This window comes from Plectropomus leopardus, chromosome 4 (assembly GCF_008729295.1).
Source record: "Plectropomus leopardus isolate mb chromosome 4, YSFRI_Pleo_2.0, whole genome shotgun sequence".
Taxonomy (NCBI): domain Eukaryota; kingdom Metazoa; phylum Chordata; class Actinopteri; order Perciformes; family Serranidae; genus Plectropomus; species Plectropomus leopardus.
In genome coordinates, this window is record NC_056466.1 from 34,063,494 (window position 1) to 34,077,654 (window position 14,161).

Sequence of the window (14,161 nt, forward strand, 5' to 3'; positions counted from 1 at the left end):
TTGCATAATGAAAATCCAATTTACATATGTCTAATTATATCTCAGAAACAATGCAGAATCATTGCACTCATCCTGATAGATTTTGTCTGCTTCCTTAATGTGTTTTTTTTTTCACTGAGTGATCTGAAAATGTCAGCATCAAGTCGTGTTTCTCTGTCAGTCTGACAGACTGCCGTGAGCCTCTGTGCTCTGATAGACACTGTGATGGCTGCAACTGAGCCCCGTTCAGGCCTATTGATGTTCCTATAATTCAGACACACTGCAGGGGTTAATGAGCATATTGACCCGGCTCTCATTATGACCTCACTTCCTGCTGCTCAGGGGACAGAGAAGGTGCCATCCCGCATGCTGATGCATCTTGGGAACGTGTTGCATATGTGTGTTTGCATGTGAGAGAAAAACAGAGCCAAGAAAGTGTTTGTCTTTGTGTGTTAATGTTGCATCTAAATTGACCTCCCGCCCTCTCCCAGCAGTAAGTTAGTGTAAATGTGAGTGGAATAGACAGGTGTAAGTAGTACGCTGAACTGCAAAATGACAACAATAGCATTTGTATTCTCTGTACCTTTTCTCAGATGTCCTCTAATCCGCAGCCCTCCGCTCAGTATTAAGGGAATATTTCCTCAGCGTCTCAAAATGACACTTTTTTTTTCCCCCTTTAAAGACAACCCTATTACAAGTTTATTTATTCAGTCAAAGTCAAGGGCAAAAGGGACAAACACACACCAAAGGAGTGTTAGTATATGGAGTCACATATAGGCTGCAGCCTTAGACCTCGAGGGCAGAGTTTGGCTTTTTAGCCCATTCACTTCTCTCTGACCGACATCGGGAGTGGAGTGGCCCAGGGCGTGAGGTCGACGGGGATTGGCTCTAGTAGCACTATAGACTACGACTCAAGACTATAATACCCATGATTCATAGGTCAGTGTCCTCTCTGAGCCCGGTCAAGCCACTGGGGTCGGGGATAGGGGCTTTAAACCACGGGGTCAAACTGGCTTTGGGACGCTGCATTGTGTTTACAAAGACCCACACACACACACACACACACACACACACACACACACACACACACCTTCACTCATCCTGTCTAGTCAACCACCCCCCTTTTTTCAAGCCTGCATTTCCCAGAGGGCATGATTGACAGTCATAGCCTTAACACTGACACACTGACAGCAGCTCAGCCTTGTTGGTATGTGGGCTGAGGTGTGTATGTGCATGTCTGTATGTGTGTGTGTGTGTGTGTGTGTGTGTGCGTGTTTGTGTGTGTGTTTCTATGTGTGTGTGAGGCGTTGCTGGTGGGGTTATGGTCAAGGAGGGTCATGCTGTGTTGTGACTGACATTCCTAAAAGATGCCACTTGGCCCTGCTGTCGGTGGCGGTGCTGCTGCAGTGTGTGAGGGTGCCTTTGACATTATAGTGTGTGTGTGTGTGTGTGTGTGTTTGTGAGAAGACAGAGAAAAGGACGGGGTAAGAGAAAAACAGAGGTGCAAGTGGCTCAATTTCAGGTACCAACAGTATATTATAATGCTATACTAATATACTGTAATTTCAGCGGTTATTTCCACCTCCTCATTATCTTTTCGCTTTCTTGCCCTGACACACGAGCCTCATTCATTATTTCTCACCCCCTCATCCCACTTGAATAGATAAAAAGTAAAATTGCTCACGTTTCTCACAAGCAAATCTTATTTTATCTGTCGCCACTAGTTAACTCTTCTATCCTGTTTGTCTCAGACCCTTTTTCTTTATCTTTCCACCCTAACAAGGCATCCTTTTATCTCATCTCCCTCTCCTGCTCTTGTTCCTCCGCTCTCCCTGTAGTCTATTAAGCCCCACTATTAATTTGTGTGTGCGTGCTCGTATGTGTGTCTGCATGTGTGCCTGTCAGAGAGAGTTCATTTGAATTTCCCCTCAATCACTTCCTATTACCCAGGTGATAAATCAGCAGGGTTGATGGCGCCCCCGCCCATCCGTGCTGCCCCGGGTCCCAATGCCCACACCAGCACCAATCAGTCTGTCTACACCGGGAAAGAGAAAGAAAAAGAGAAAGTCTGTGTCATTGTCTATCCAAAAAGCTTAAAATGAACCCAAGAGGTCAAAGGTGATCTCCTCCCAAGGATGGCAGCCCAATTGCCTGAAAAAATGTCTGCATTGTACGTTTCTAGTGGATGTGTTGAAAATTTACATTTCAACAAAGCTGTGGTTAATATGTGGTTAGGTTTGGAAAAAAACCCACTTGGTTATGGTTAGTAAAAGATTATGTTGTGACTTCAAATACCAATTTTTGGTGTCACAATCTCTGCTGGAAAAGCAGCAATTACTCTGTAAAAAAAATGTTTTTTTTGTGGCACTATTCTGACAGGAAATGCAGTGACAGGTCATTAAAAAAAACACCTATGTTTAATGGATGAAAAACCACTGGAGACATAACTTCTGATGACTAAGTCAGCTCAAATACTATATCACTTTAGAATCACTGATATGAAAGATGCAAATACAATGTACTCGAAGTTTGCAGAAATGTACAATGCCAGCATTTTCTTTTGGTGACAAGGCTGGAATGGAGATGGTTTAACTTGTCAAAAGGGGCTGACAGACTCATAATTCACACTAGTACAGCTGCCATACTTCCGTCCTATTTGTAATTGTCAATCTCTAAATAAAAATATTGTTTCATTAGAAAAAAAAGGTTCAGTAATTTCAACAGTAAAACAGCAGGGCACAGTAATTTAGCAAACATTACTCAAATAGGAGAAAATTGTGATTTTGTTAGGAACTATTTTCAGCTGCGGATATACACAAATTTTATAGCCTATGCCAACTTGATTTCTGTTTTATGTAGGATTGACTCAAGATAAACTACATGTTCATTGCAACAAGGCGTTTGCTAACGAGAGCTAAATGAGACTACAGAGCGTCAACACTTCACAGCCTCGTTATGGTGGTGACGCTGAAGTCATATGACTGCAGTGTAGTTTGTTTATGACCTAACATTAGCTTTTTGCTTGTGGAAATTGCATTTACGTTTTAGAAATCCTAAAGTGGTGTCCGTTTGTGAAAGTTATATTGCTGAACAAAGGGTGTAAGTGACACCAACGAATGGAAAACCATTTGCTTTTTGTTGAGGGAACCAGGGTGATGCTAGCTTCTGCGTCTGCCTACAATTAAGTCTATACTTGGTAGTCGGATCAATTCATTCTTGATTTCAGTTTTATCATGAGGTTTCTTTACAATGAAAAAAACATGGATTATCGCCAGCTTATCAATTTTCTGTACTTTGGGGACAACAAAGTACACATTTAGAAATAATACAATATTATTTCATTTCAAATATTCAAATCAGTAAATGCAGGTTGATAAATAATTCATAAATTAGAAATGTTAGCCCAATTTGTCATTCAAAATGTATAAACTTTTACAGCATCTCCCTACAGTCGAGGTCTAACTGGCTCATCAGGAAATAAATATCCTCCCCTCTGCTACCACGCTCAGTTTGAGCGCAGATGAATTCCTTCCCCACAATCCCTGTCTCAGTTTGTGGGCCTCTGAGGGAATTGTATTTGTTTATAGTCAAGCCTTTTTCCATCAGGAGTACACAAGACAATGTGGAAAGAGAAAGAGAGAGATGGAGAGAGAGAGACAGAGAGATTGAGAAATCGGGAGCTATTTGGGGAATGGAGGAAAAGGGAAATACTATTATGCAAATGGTGCAAGCCAACAGGGCCAGTGTGTGTGTGTGTGTGTGTGTGTGTGTGTGTGTGTGTTTGTGTGTGTGTGTCAGAGGGCCGATTAGGGCTCATCTGTTATTGATGTGAAATTTGGACCAAACCATTACCCTCCCAGATCTGAGTCAGTGGACCAACCTGCTGTGTGTAAGTGGCTGAGAGAGAGAAAACAATAGTAGCCACATGCTGTAATGCTGACAGACTATACAGATATGTTGTCATTTTTTCCATTATCAGGAACTCAGCACCTTTTTGGCGTTAGAGTGGAAACAGACAGTTTTTTGCTTCGACTTCATCACTATGAAGTAGATCATGACTGCGCAATGTAATGGCTATGGAATAACTACATTATTTAGACCTATTTACCACAATTTAGACATAGCTGACGTAGCTATCCTAGCTATCTCCATTTAGCAAAGAGTTTCACTGTGAGTTCTTTGGACAGAAGAACAACTGAAGTGACGCAGAAATAGTGGTAGTTTCTAGACTCTGAGGACAAAGGAAACGTTCTGTCTACTTGTCTTTACGACAGCCGCCCCAACAATAATATCACGTGGAAACATTGGGGGTGACATGCTAGAAACATTCCAGAACCTTAGCATTCTAGAAGTAACAAGCATTCATAACTTAACTTTCTACAACTGTACCTTAACATTCTCGAACTTTGCAGAACCATAACATTCTAGAACTGTAAGATTCTACAACTACTACATTCCAGAACCCATAACATTCTAGAATCTGTGATACTGAAGAAGTTGTTACATGCTAGAAACATTCCAGAGCCCTATCATTCTAGATTCCTAACATAATAGAACTACATGATTCTAGAACAGTGACATTTTTGAACCACTGTATTCTAGAGACCATGACATGCTAGACACATTCCAGAACTCTAATTTTCTAGAAGTAACAAACATTTCTAACTTAACATAATACAGTTGGACCTTACAGTTCTAGAACTATAACATTGCAAAACAGTAACTTTCCAGAACTTTAACATTTTTAGACCAGTAATATTCTAGATCCCATAATACTCTAGAACTCGCGACATGATAGGAAACATTCCAGAATCCTAGCATTCTAGAACTAACAAACCTTTGTTCTGGAACTATAACATTTCAGGGCCATAACTTTCCAGAAATTTAACATTCTAGAGCAGCAACATTCTAGAACTCATAATACACTAGAACTTGTGACATGATACAAAACGTTCTGGGACCGTAACATTGTAGACAGAACAAATATTCATAAGATTCTACAATTGGACCTTAACATGCTTGAACCATATTATTGCAAAACCACAACATTCCAGAAGTATTACAGTTCACAACCCATGACATTCTAGAATCTGTGAGACTCTGGAAACTTATACATGCTAGAAACCTTTCGGCACCCTAACATAGAGCTACTACATTCTAGAACCATAAAATTCTGAAATCTGTGACACTCTAGACACCGTTACATGCTAGAAACATTTCAGAACCCTAACATTCATTCTTTATAACTTTGTACTCTAACATTCTAGAACTATATCATTGCAGAACCATAAAATTATAGAACTAGCAAACATTTATAACTTTGTATCTTAACATTCTAGAACTATACCATTGCAGAGCCATAACATTCTAGAACTAGCAAACATTCAGAACTTTGTACTTAAACATTCTAGAACTATACCATCACAGAACCATAACATTCTAGACCTACAACATTCTGGAACCCATACAATTCTAGAACCTGTAACTCGGTAAAAACTATTACATGCTAGAAACATTCCAGAATCCAAACATTCTAGAACTGATCAACATTTATGACTTAACTCTTAATTCTATAATTGTACCTTCATCTCTCTGCCTGTGACTTCCTGCCCCGGGTCCAGCTCCCCCTGCCACCGTTTCTAGTAGCCCTCCATCCTGCCCTGTACGACTCCCCCACCATCACTACCACCTCCTCCACCCCTCAAACCCCAGCCCCTCTGCAGCTGCGTCCCTCCTCTTTGATGAGGGCTGATGGCGCTGTATGAGCGGTGGAATTGACAACATTTACGGGGCCGAATGAGAATGATCCATCTTCCTTAGCGGGCCTGTCACCCCACTGGCCAAACTTCATCATGGCCAATTACCACAGCAGACCCCTTCTTCTCTGCCGCTGCTGCTGCCTGGCCCCCATCTACATGGATACATGGACACATTAGACACCATTATAATAAGACAGAGACGGCCAAGAGGGGGAGGAGGGGGTGCAGGCGGGAATAGCATGTATGATTGGTTGGGGAAAAAAAACTACAGGTGTGATGTGTGAGGGGGGAGAGAGGGGCGTTAAAGAGAGAAAAGACGGCTTAAAAATGTGTCTGAAGTGTAAAGAGAGAGAGGGAGATGTGTGTGTAGTGTAGTGGGTAAGCTCTTATTTGGCAGGTCACAGTCCAGTGGTTGTGTTGTGTGTTGACGAGCACAGGGGTGTTTAAGAGGTCAGTGAGCACAAACACACGCCTACACTTACACCTCCACACACACACACACACACACACACACACACACACACACACACACACACACACACACAGATGCAGAGGCATTAAAAGGGTCAGTGCAAAACTCTCACCTCATCACCTAAAGGAAATTCTGATTGCTGTCATTAGTGTACACACATGCACACACACACACACGCGCGCGCGCATACACACACACACACACACACACACAGAAAAAAGAGGAGGGGATCCGTTATTTGCTCAGTTTGTGCACAAAGTAGGTTGTGGTCATTTCAGAAGTACATTCATTTTAGCGATCATTTGACTTTGGGAAGAACAAAACAACAGACTACATTGTCATTGATTACGATAAGTCTTTGTTCAAAATTAAACTGAACAATCAGAATAGGCAAAGTTTTTTTTTGCAGTTTACTTTTCTGGTTGGAGCTTCCCACTTTTGTTTTGCTTTAACAGCTGTTTGCCTAAGACCTTTTTTGGTTTCTAGAAGCAGTATGATAAAAGTGTTGCATGCTATCTGAATCGCTGCTAATCCAAGTGTTTTTTTTATATTATTTTTTGCCTCTTTTTTGTGCACAAATTGTGAACATTCACTTTCTTACTTTTTTTTTGCATTAAATAGCTTTGGTGTGTTTTTCTCAATCCATTCATCAGGAAAAAATGTAGGCATTGTGTATTGCGTACTCCACACCATGGATACTTTACATTTCAACATTTTTGTGTTGCGGATATTTTGAAACATGAGGTTTAACATTAGGTTTATGCACAAAAAAATTGGTTATGGTTCTTTATGCATCTGGATGCACAGTCAAAGCTGGAAAAGCAGCAATGTCACTGTAAAAAACAACAGCTTTTTGCACAATCCCCCCTGGGGAAACAGCAACAGGTCAAGAAAAAAAAGCACATTTTGGGGGGCTAAAAATCCACAAGTAAAGCAAAAATGGATCCCTAAAAACACCCATGTTTGGGGTTAAAAAGCGACAGGAAAAACAGCAATGGATCCGTAACAATCACGTTTAAGGTTTACAGGCTGTAGGAAAAAAGCAATAGATCAAGAAAAAACACCTCAAAAGCAACAGAAAAAAACAGCGACAGGTGCCTAAACACTCATGTTTGGTTGCTAAAACACCACTGGAAATGCAGCAATGTATCCCTAAGAAAAAAATATTTTTTTTGTTTTTTTTTGTTGGTCTCGAACATTGATCTGCAGCATGGTATCCCTCCACCTCCAGATGACAAAGTCAGTGTACATACTACATCACCTTAGAAATGTTAATATGATAGATATGATATGAAATGTGCAAATGTAACATATTCATGGTTAGTACAAATGTTCAATGCTCACATTTTTCAGGTGACTGGTATGTCTTTTCTATATGCACACACATACAAATGCAGAAAAACCACAAAAGATCACATAAACACACACACACACACACACACACAGCGAGTCAGCAGGCAGGCCACTTCATTAGCGTAGCGGCCCTCAGAATCGGTGGTTAATCTATATATAGTTGGTTATCAGTGTCAGTACCATCGCTCTAAATCAGCACACACACACAGACACAGATCTGACAGAGAGATGAGGATGGATGGGTCATGGCTCAGTGTTTGGGTCAGACTAAGGTGAGCGGACAGTTTCCATTATCCATCTGTCTGTCTGCATTTTGGGGGAGTGAAAAAGAATCAGGTTGCTATAGAGGTTAATACAAACATCATGATCTATATTGTAGACAACAGATATTTGATTTATGTTGCATGGACACATTTTCAGTGTTTCCTACTGTGGATTTAAAATTTTAAGGAGTAACAGTGAACAGTTTTAGGTTTATGTCTTAATTATAAATAATTTCATCCACCAAATGTCAAACCAAAATGATATTCATAGGGTAAACAAACATAAATATTCACAAATTAAATCACATGTAAGTGACTGTAATAGTGTGACGTCTATTTTTTGATGAATTTACACTGTAAACATCAGATCTTTGGTTTTAAAAGAATCTGAAGAGAGACTGCACAGGGAATAAAAACCATACAGCTAGACAACAACAAGATATTGCTTTGTCACTGCAGTCTCCTTTTCTCTCTATGTTTTTAACTGCTGCAGTGTGCGTGTGTGTGTGTGTGTGTGTGTGTGTGTGTGTTTGTGTGTGTGTGTGTGTGTGTGTGTGTGGCCGTGCATGCACTTGGAGACTGTAGGTACGTGTGTTGAGATGATCACAGTTCTTATTATTGTTGTTATCTGGGGAGACAAGAGGCTTTGTGTTAGCCATGGTCTATGCGGTGCCACTCTATGTGTGTGTGTGTGTGTGTGTGTGTGTGTGTGTGTGTGAGTGAGAGAGAGAGAGGGAGAGAGAGACAGAGAGAGAGATGAAAAGAAAGAGCAAGCTGATCCTGTGGTTATAGACTGTTGGACTTGGTTGTACAGTAAATCCCTGTCTTTGTAAACAGATCAATAAACTCTCAACTGTAGGTGTGTTTCAGTGTGTGTGTGTGTGTGTGTGTGTGTGTGTGTGTGTTTGTGTGTGTTTGTGTGTGTGTGTGTGTAGGTGTGTGTGTTCATACTGAAGCTTCTTCGCTATGAGGAAGGGGCAGCATGTTGGAAACATAACAAACAGATTGATCACAGCTGTGAGCAACATCCTGCACCACAGTGTATTCATGTTTCATCAACAGAAAACGTCATGATTTGTTCTTTCTGTTCTGCTCTGTTCTCTCTCCACTTCCTGTCTCTGCTCAGACGTCGGATTATTCGGCCATGGCCTCGCTAGCTGGTGGACTGGACGAGATGAAGAACAGTTTGGCCAATCCCGGTACAGGGGCGGAGCTAGGAGCCAGTGTTTCGGGTCCACAGTCCTATTCACTCGTTCCAGGTAAGAAATACATCCAACTCCTTCTCTGAAACAGTTAACTAATTAAAAATAAAATCTGGTGACATATGTGCACTTATTAGGTTTAAAGTGTTGCAACATCATCGGGTAACCTCATGTAGCTGACTATGTAGCATCTATTCAGTGTGTGTACATATTTTTCTTTGTTTTCTTTATTTTTTCGACTGTTTTTATGTTTTTGGCGACACACCCATATTTGCATATGCTGCTTTGTTACTTAATTGAACTAAACAATTCTAGTCTGCATTTTGCAACGTCACATTTGATGTATGGTAAGAGTATGGTGACCGACAGGGAAAACGCGCTGCATATAGAGAAAAGGAAAAAGCTGCATATCCACTCACATAACGGAAGAGCTTCAGCCCTCTAGGAGCGCTGAGCTCGGGTAAAGTTGGAAAGATATTGACATATTGGATCTTCAGTGATCAATAACTAATGAACGACATGTTGTCAAAACACAAACAATGCCTCGTTCTAATCGCAGTTGGACTGAAAAAGAGTTACACCCTTATTTTCATCCAAAATAGCTGTCCTCTAAGCTGGACAATTTACACTGGTCTTAATGTCTTCAAGCAGTTATTGCATGAACTATTTGGGTTAGTTGTGAAGTTAATCAGTTATTCCTAACTGTTATTGTTATGCACTGAATATAAATATCTGTAAAATATGTCACTTAGTCAGGGCTCATCAGTTAACTCAAAGATGGAAAAGGGGTCCCATAAAGAAAAAGGTTGGGAGCCACTAATAATATGCCAATATAACATATATGTTGTCTGCAGAAACATACAATACCAACATTTTTTTCTGTTTGTCAGGTTGCATTATATTTATGGAATTGTGAGATAAATGTTGCTCTGGCTGTGTGATCACAGCTTATTCCACACTGAAATATGCAAAAGAAAATGACTTATAAATCAACTGAAAAATCAAGCCAACAGTGCACAAGTCCAACCTCAGTATGACGTAAAAAATACAGCAATTCATATTCCAAACACACAAAGCCAAATGCTGTTTAAGTCCACCTCAGCAGCTACATGGATTCTGAGCGATTGAACCTGTTTAAAGAGATCAGCGCTGTGGATCTCAGGAGAGGCGAGAAGCCCAGAGGACAGCGGGAGAAGAGGCGGAAGCAAAGAAGAAAAAGTGAGAGCCCCGTCTCATCCTGTGCCTCCATTTAGGGGCTCTGAGAGAGGCACTAGTTAATTAAGAGCAGACCAGGGAGCACTTGGACAAGGCTTCGACGTTGCCATCTATAATGAGGAGAATCATAGAGCTGGGAATTTGGGATATATGGGAATGGGCTCTCTTTTTTTTGCTCTTTGAAACCACTGAGGAATATTACCTGCTCAAGTCAAGAGAGAGAGAGAGAGATGGAGACACAGAGAGAAAAGAGAGAGAGAGATAAAATTTCCATTTCTGCTTATGCATGCAAACACACACACTCATATTCACACACACACACACACACACACACACACACACACACACACACATCTTCTTAATATTATGCATGCATTTCCTTGCCTGTCTTTTCCCTCAGAATAGAGCTCCCTCTAGGGGATCAGACGTCTGTGTGTTTGATGCAATGTTATTGCACCCTTGACGTGTTGATACTCTGGACACACGCTGTAGAGCAACATTTACACATTCAATCTTCCTTTCTGAGGCCTTTTTCATATCTGTGGGGCATTTTACCCCGAACTCCACCTAGTCTACTCGAGTGCAAAGGGACGCACTGTACAGCCTGGATTCCCTCCAGGTTTGACATATGTTGCTCTGATGGCTGTTTGATGTGGACGAGTTAGAGAGGGAGACAGCCGAAGAGAAAGGGAGGCAGAGGATGTGTGCTCATGTAGCTGCAAGTGAGCACGGAGGAGACTTGTACTTGTTCGTTGACCTCTACGGCAAAGCTGTGGAGAACAGATACATCAACACAACTGGCATGCATATGCACAAATACGCTGCGTGCACAGACAAAGAAACACACACACACACACACACACACACACACACACACACACACCTCAGAGGATCTGGCCCTGTCTGCCCCCTCTAAGTTGGGATGTAGAGAGTCCATCTCTCCTCTCTTCCACCCTCTCCTCCCTCTCCTCCCTGCCCTGTGCACTGACCCTGAGCGGATGAGTAGCCCGTCTGCACTAATGCCTCGCTGTCGCGTCAAACACCGAGAAAAACTTTACTACACTGAGACAGGAGAGAGGAGGCGGAGAGGGACAGAAGAGGCTGGAGGAGGGAGGGGATCTGTGAGAGAGAAACACAAGCAGGGAGAGAGGTGAAGAGGCAAGTATTAAATGAAGAGGACAGAAATATGAACGGATGAGATGTTGAGTCTCGCTTGATTAGCAACAACATGTTTTCTTTGCTTACTTCCCTGCGTCTTAGCATCTCCATTTCTGCTCCCATGTCTGTTCCCCTGATTGTTATTTATATTTTCCAGTAAAGCCAGAGGTTGACCAATATATATATATTTCAGAGAAAAAATAAATAACAACAATGAATATGCCAACTGTAACACAAACAAATGTGATTTCTGGCCACATTATTGGTATGACTCGAAGGATGGTAATGATCTTTGGTCATTTCACTATTTTGGTCCCGATGGCAACATCTTTTGAACAGACATTCATTGTCCCCAGGGGATATATTCTAAAGACTTTGGTGATCCAAACTGCCATCATGAGGTTAACATTTCTGGCTTTGATTGAAATTCCTTGACCACATCTGGATGGATATTCACCTCAACAATGACTCACAAAGCTTTGTTTATATTAGTGTGAGAAATCATGTTGTGAGACTCCGTGGATGGCACATTAGCTACGAGCATGCACAGAGGCATTTATGCTCAACACATTGTGATTTGCAATATGTTCCGAAACCCCAGGTGGCATGCAAACAAAATAATTTGCAAGAATTTGACGGGTTTTTCCGGAAGCACATTGCTACAAAAGTAGGCTGCCTCTAACAAATCTTTCCATAAATATATACACTAAACTACTGGCAGCTGTAGTTGTGTGGTGACTATCTGACAGTCACTGTGGTCCCTCAATAAATATATAGCCGTAGAGTGTCTGCACAAGCAAATTTGCTCAGCCAGTCTTCCCTGTTGAACTGAAAAGCCCAGTGCGCACATTGGGTCCTTGGTTAGAAAAATTCAGAGGTGCACAACTAAGCAGGGCAAAAAATGTCAGAGCTTTTCACGCTTGATACAAAAGGGGGTATTGCAGCATTTTGTGATGTGCGAACTTTGTGCCAGGGGACACTATGGCGAGTATAAACTTTGCTTAATAATGCTTTATAGTTCTGGTGATCCCTTTAGTTTTCAACTTGCACCACTTTCATGTAAAAATTCAATGTTTCTAATATTTTTGTTACTTGCAAAACTGATGACATTCCGATTAGCCTCAGTTCTACATTGTGTTTAGTGCTAATTAGCATGTTAGAATGCTAACACATCACAGTTTGAAATATTTTGGGCCTTCTCTCTTAACATAAGCATTTTTAGCACTGTCGTGGTGAGCATTTAATATAAAGCACCAATATGCCAACATTAGCCTTATTGAGTTGCCAGCATGGCTGACCTGTGACCAAGAAAAAATCGTATCAAATAAAATTTTTGGCAATATTTTTTCAAAATTACCTCAAATATTTGTAACTTGCCAACACAAACACCAATTTTGAGATACTTGTCATAACTTTATATTGGCAGATACATCCCACAAGCAAAGCCAATTTTTAGGTCTAGTTCTATTCCCCTGAAAACATTGCCTGTGCCAATCTGCTTTTTTTGTCTTTTCTGCTGTTTCTGTTTTGTTTCACACCATCTTTCCCTTCCCTCCTCATCTTTTATGATCGCCTCTCTATTTCCCCTCTCCTCCTCCTCCTCCTGCTCCTCCTCTCAGTTAGTTAGCGGTGGTTAAGTGAAGGGGAAGTGAATGGGATTGATGGTGTTAGCATCTGAGCTGTTTATGATGATGATAAATGTGTGTGTGCAAAAGTGGGGAGGAGGAGGGAGTCCGTGTGTGTGTGTGTGTGTGTGTGTGTATGTGTGATGATGATGAATGGAGGGCTCCCTCTCCACGCACTCCCAATGTCTGCTGCGTGCAAACATAGAGAAATGATTTGGGCCGACACACTGTCATGTAGTCTAATGCAGTTATATATCCTATCCAGCAAGTGACAGACAGAGGAAGGAAGGTGGTGGTGGTGGTGGTGGGGAGTAACGAGAGAAGGGGGAGTTGGTAAATTAATAGATGTCAGCGGATGGAAAACAAGGAGGAAAGAAACAAAAGAAAGAGAGACATCCTAAGCGTTCTCCTGAATATTTCAGTAAAGATCCTGCGTGAGGTGAAGAGTTTTCAAGGTGATATTTGTAACATTTTAACAACAGAATAATGCTACAACATTCATTTTGATTCTTAATAACTACTGTTAGGGTTTTTTATAATATAAAAGGTCTAACTAATAAGGTGAATACTATCTGCAGTCTATTCATATGTCAAAGCTTGGCTCATTGTTTTGGTGTATTGGGACACATTAATGGAACTGAGCCATCATTAATGTTATTGATTACACCTTTTCTGCTTTGAGGTCAGAATGTGGGCCATGAAAATGTCCAGTTGAGGCGTTTTCCTATTTTGCTAAAATGAACACAGTCATGAATGTATTACATTTCAGCTTGTTTTGAACCTATTTTCCTAAAAACAAACTAACTAACAAAAAAATGTTTCTTTTCCCAATGTAGAGATATTGACCAGTGTCTATCATTACTTTACTTACTTTAGTTTTTTATGATCTCTGGTCACCGTTATTCCATTTTTTTGGCAGTTGTAGTAGGCCATAAGTTCATTTTTCGAAATACACTCAGGTTTAGACCTGTTTTATGGGCCCTTTGCTGAAGAAGTGTTGCAAATACAGAGGGTCATGTATAAAATTTGAAACAGCGCAGTGAAAAATCAATGCTCTTTTTTTTTTTTAGCACAACCAGAATTCATAAGTCAAGACTGCCTTATATAAACCTTTAATTTGGTGTTGCAATAATAA

General features: G+C 40.9%; 1 protein-coding gene across 2 annotated transcripts in view; it reads left to right on the plus strand.

Moving 5' to 3' along the window:
• pax5 (paired box 5) overlaps positions 1-14,161 on the plus strand; it is a 70,294-nt gene that overhangs the window by 40,548 nt on the left and 15,585 nt on the right. For both annotated transcript variants that reach the window (XM_042484953.1, XM_042484954.1), the window contains exon 7: positions 8,953-9,085. In XM_042484953.1, the coding sequence (XP_042340887.1) occupies positions 8,953-9,085 (133 nt within the window). The remainder of the gene's footprint in view (positions 1-8,952; positions 9,086-14,161) is intronic.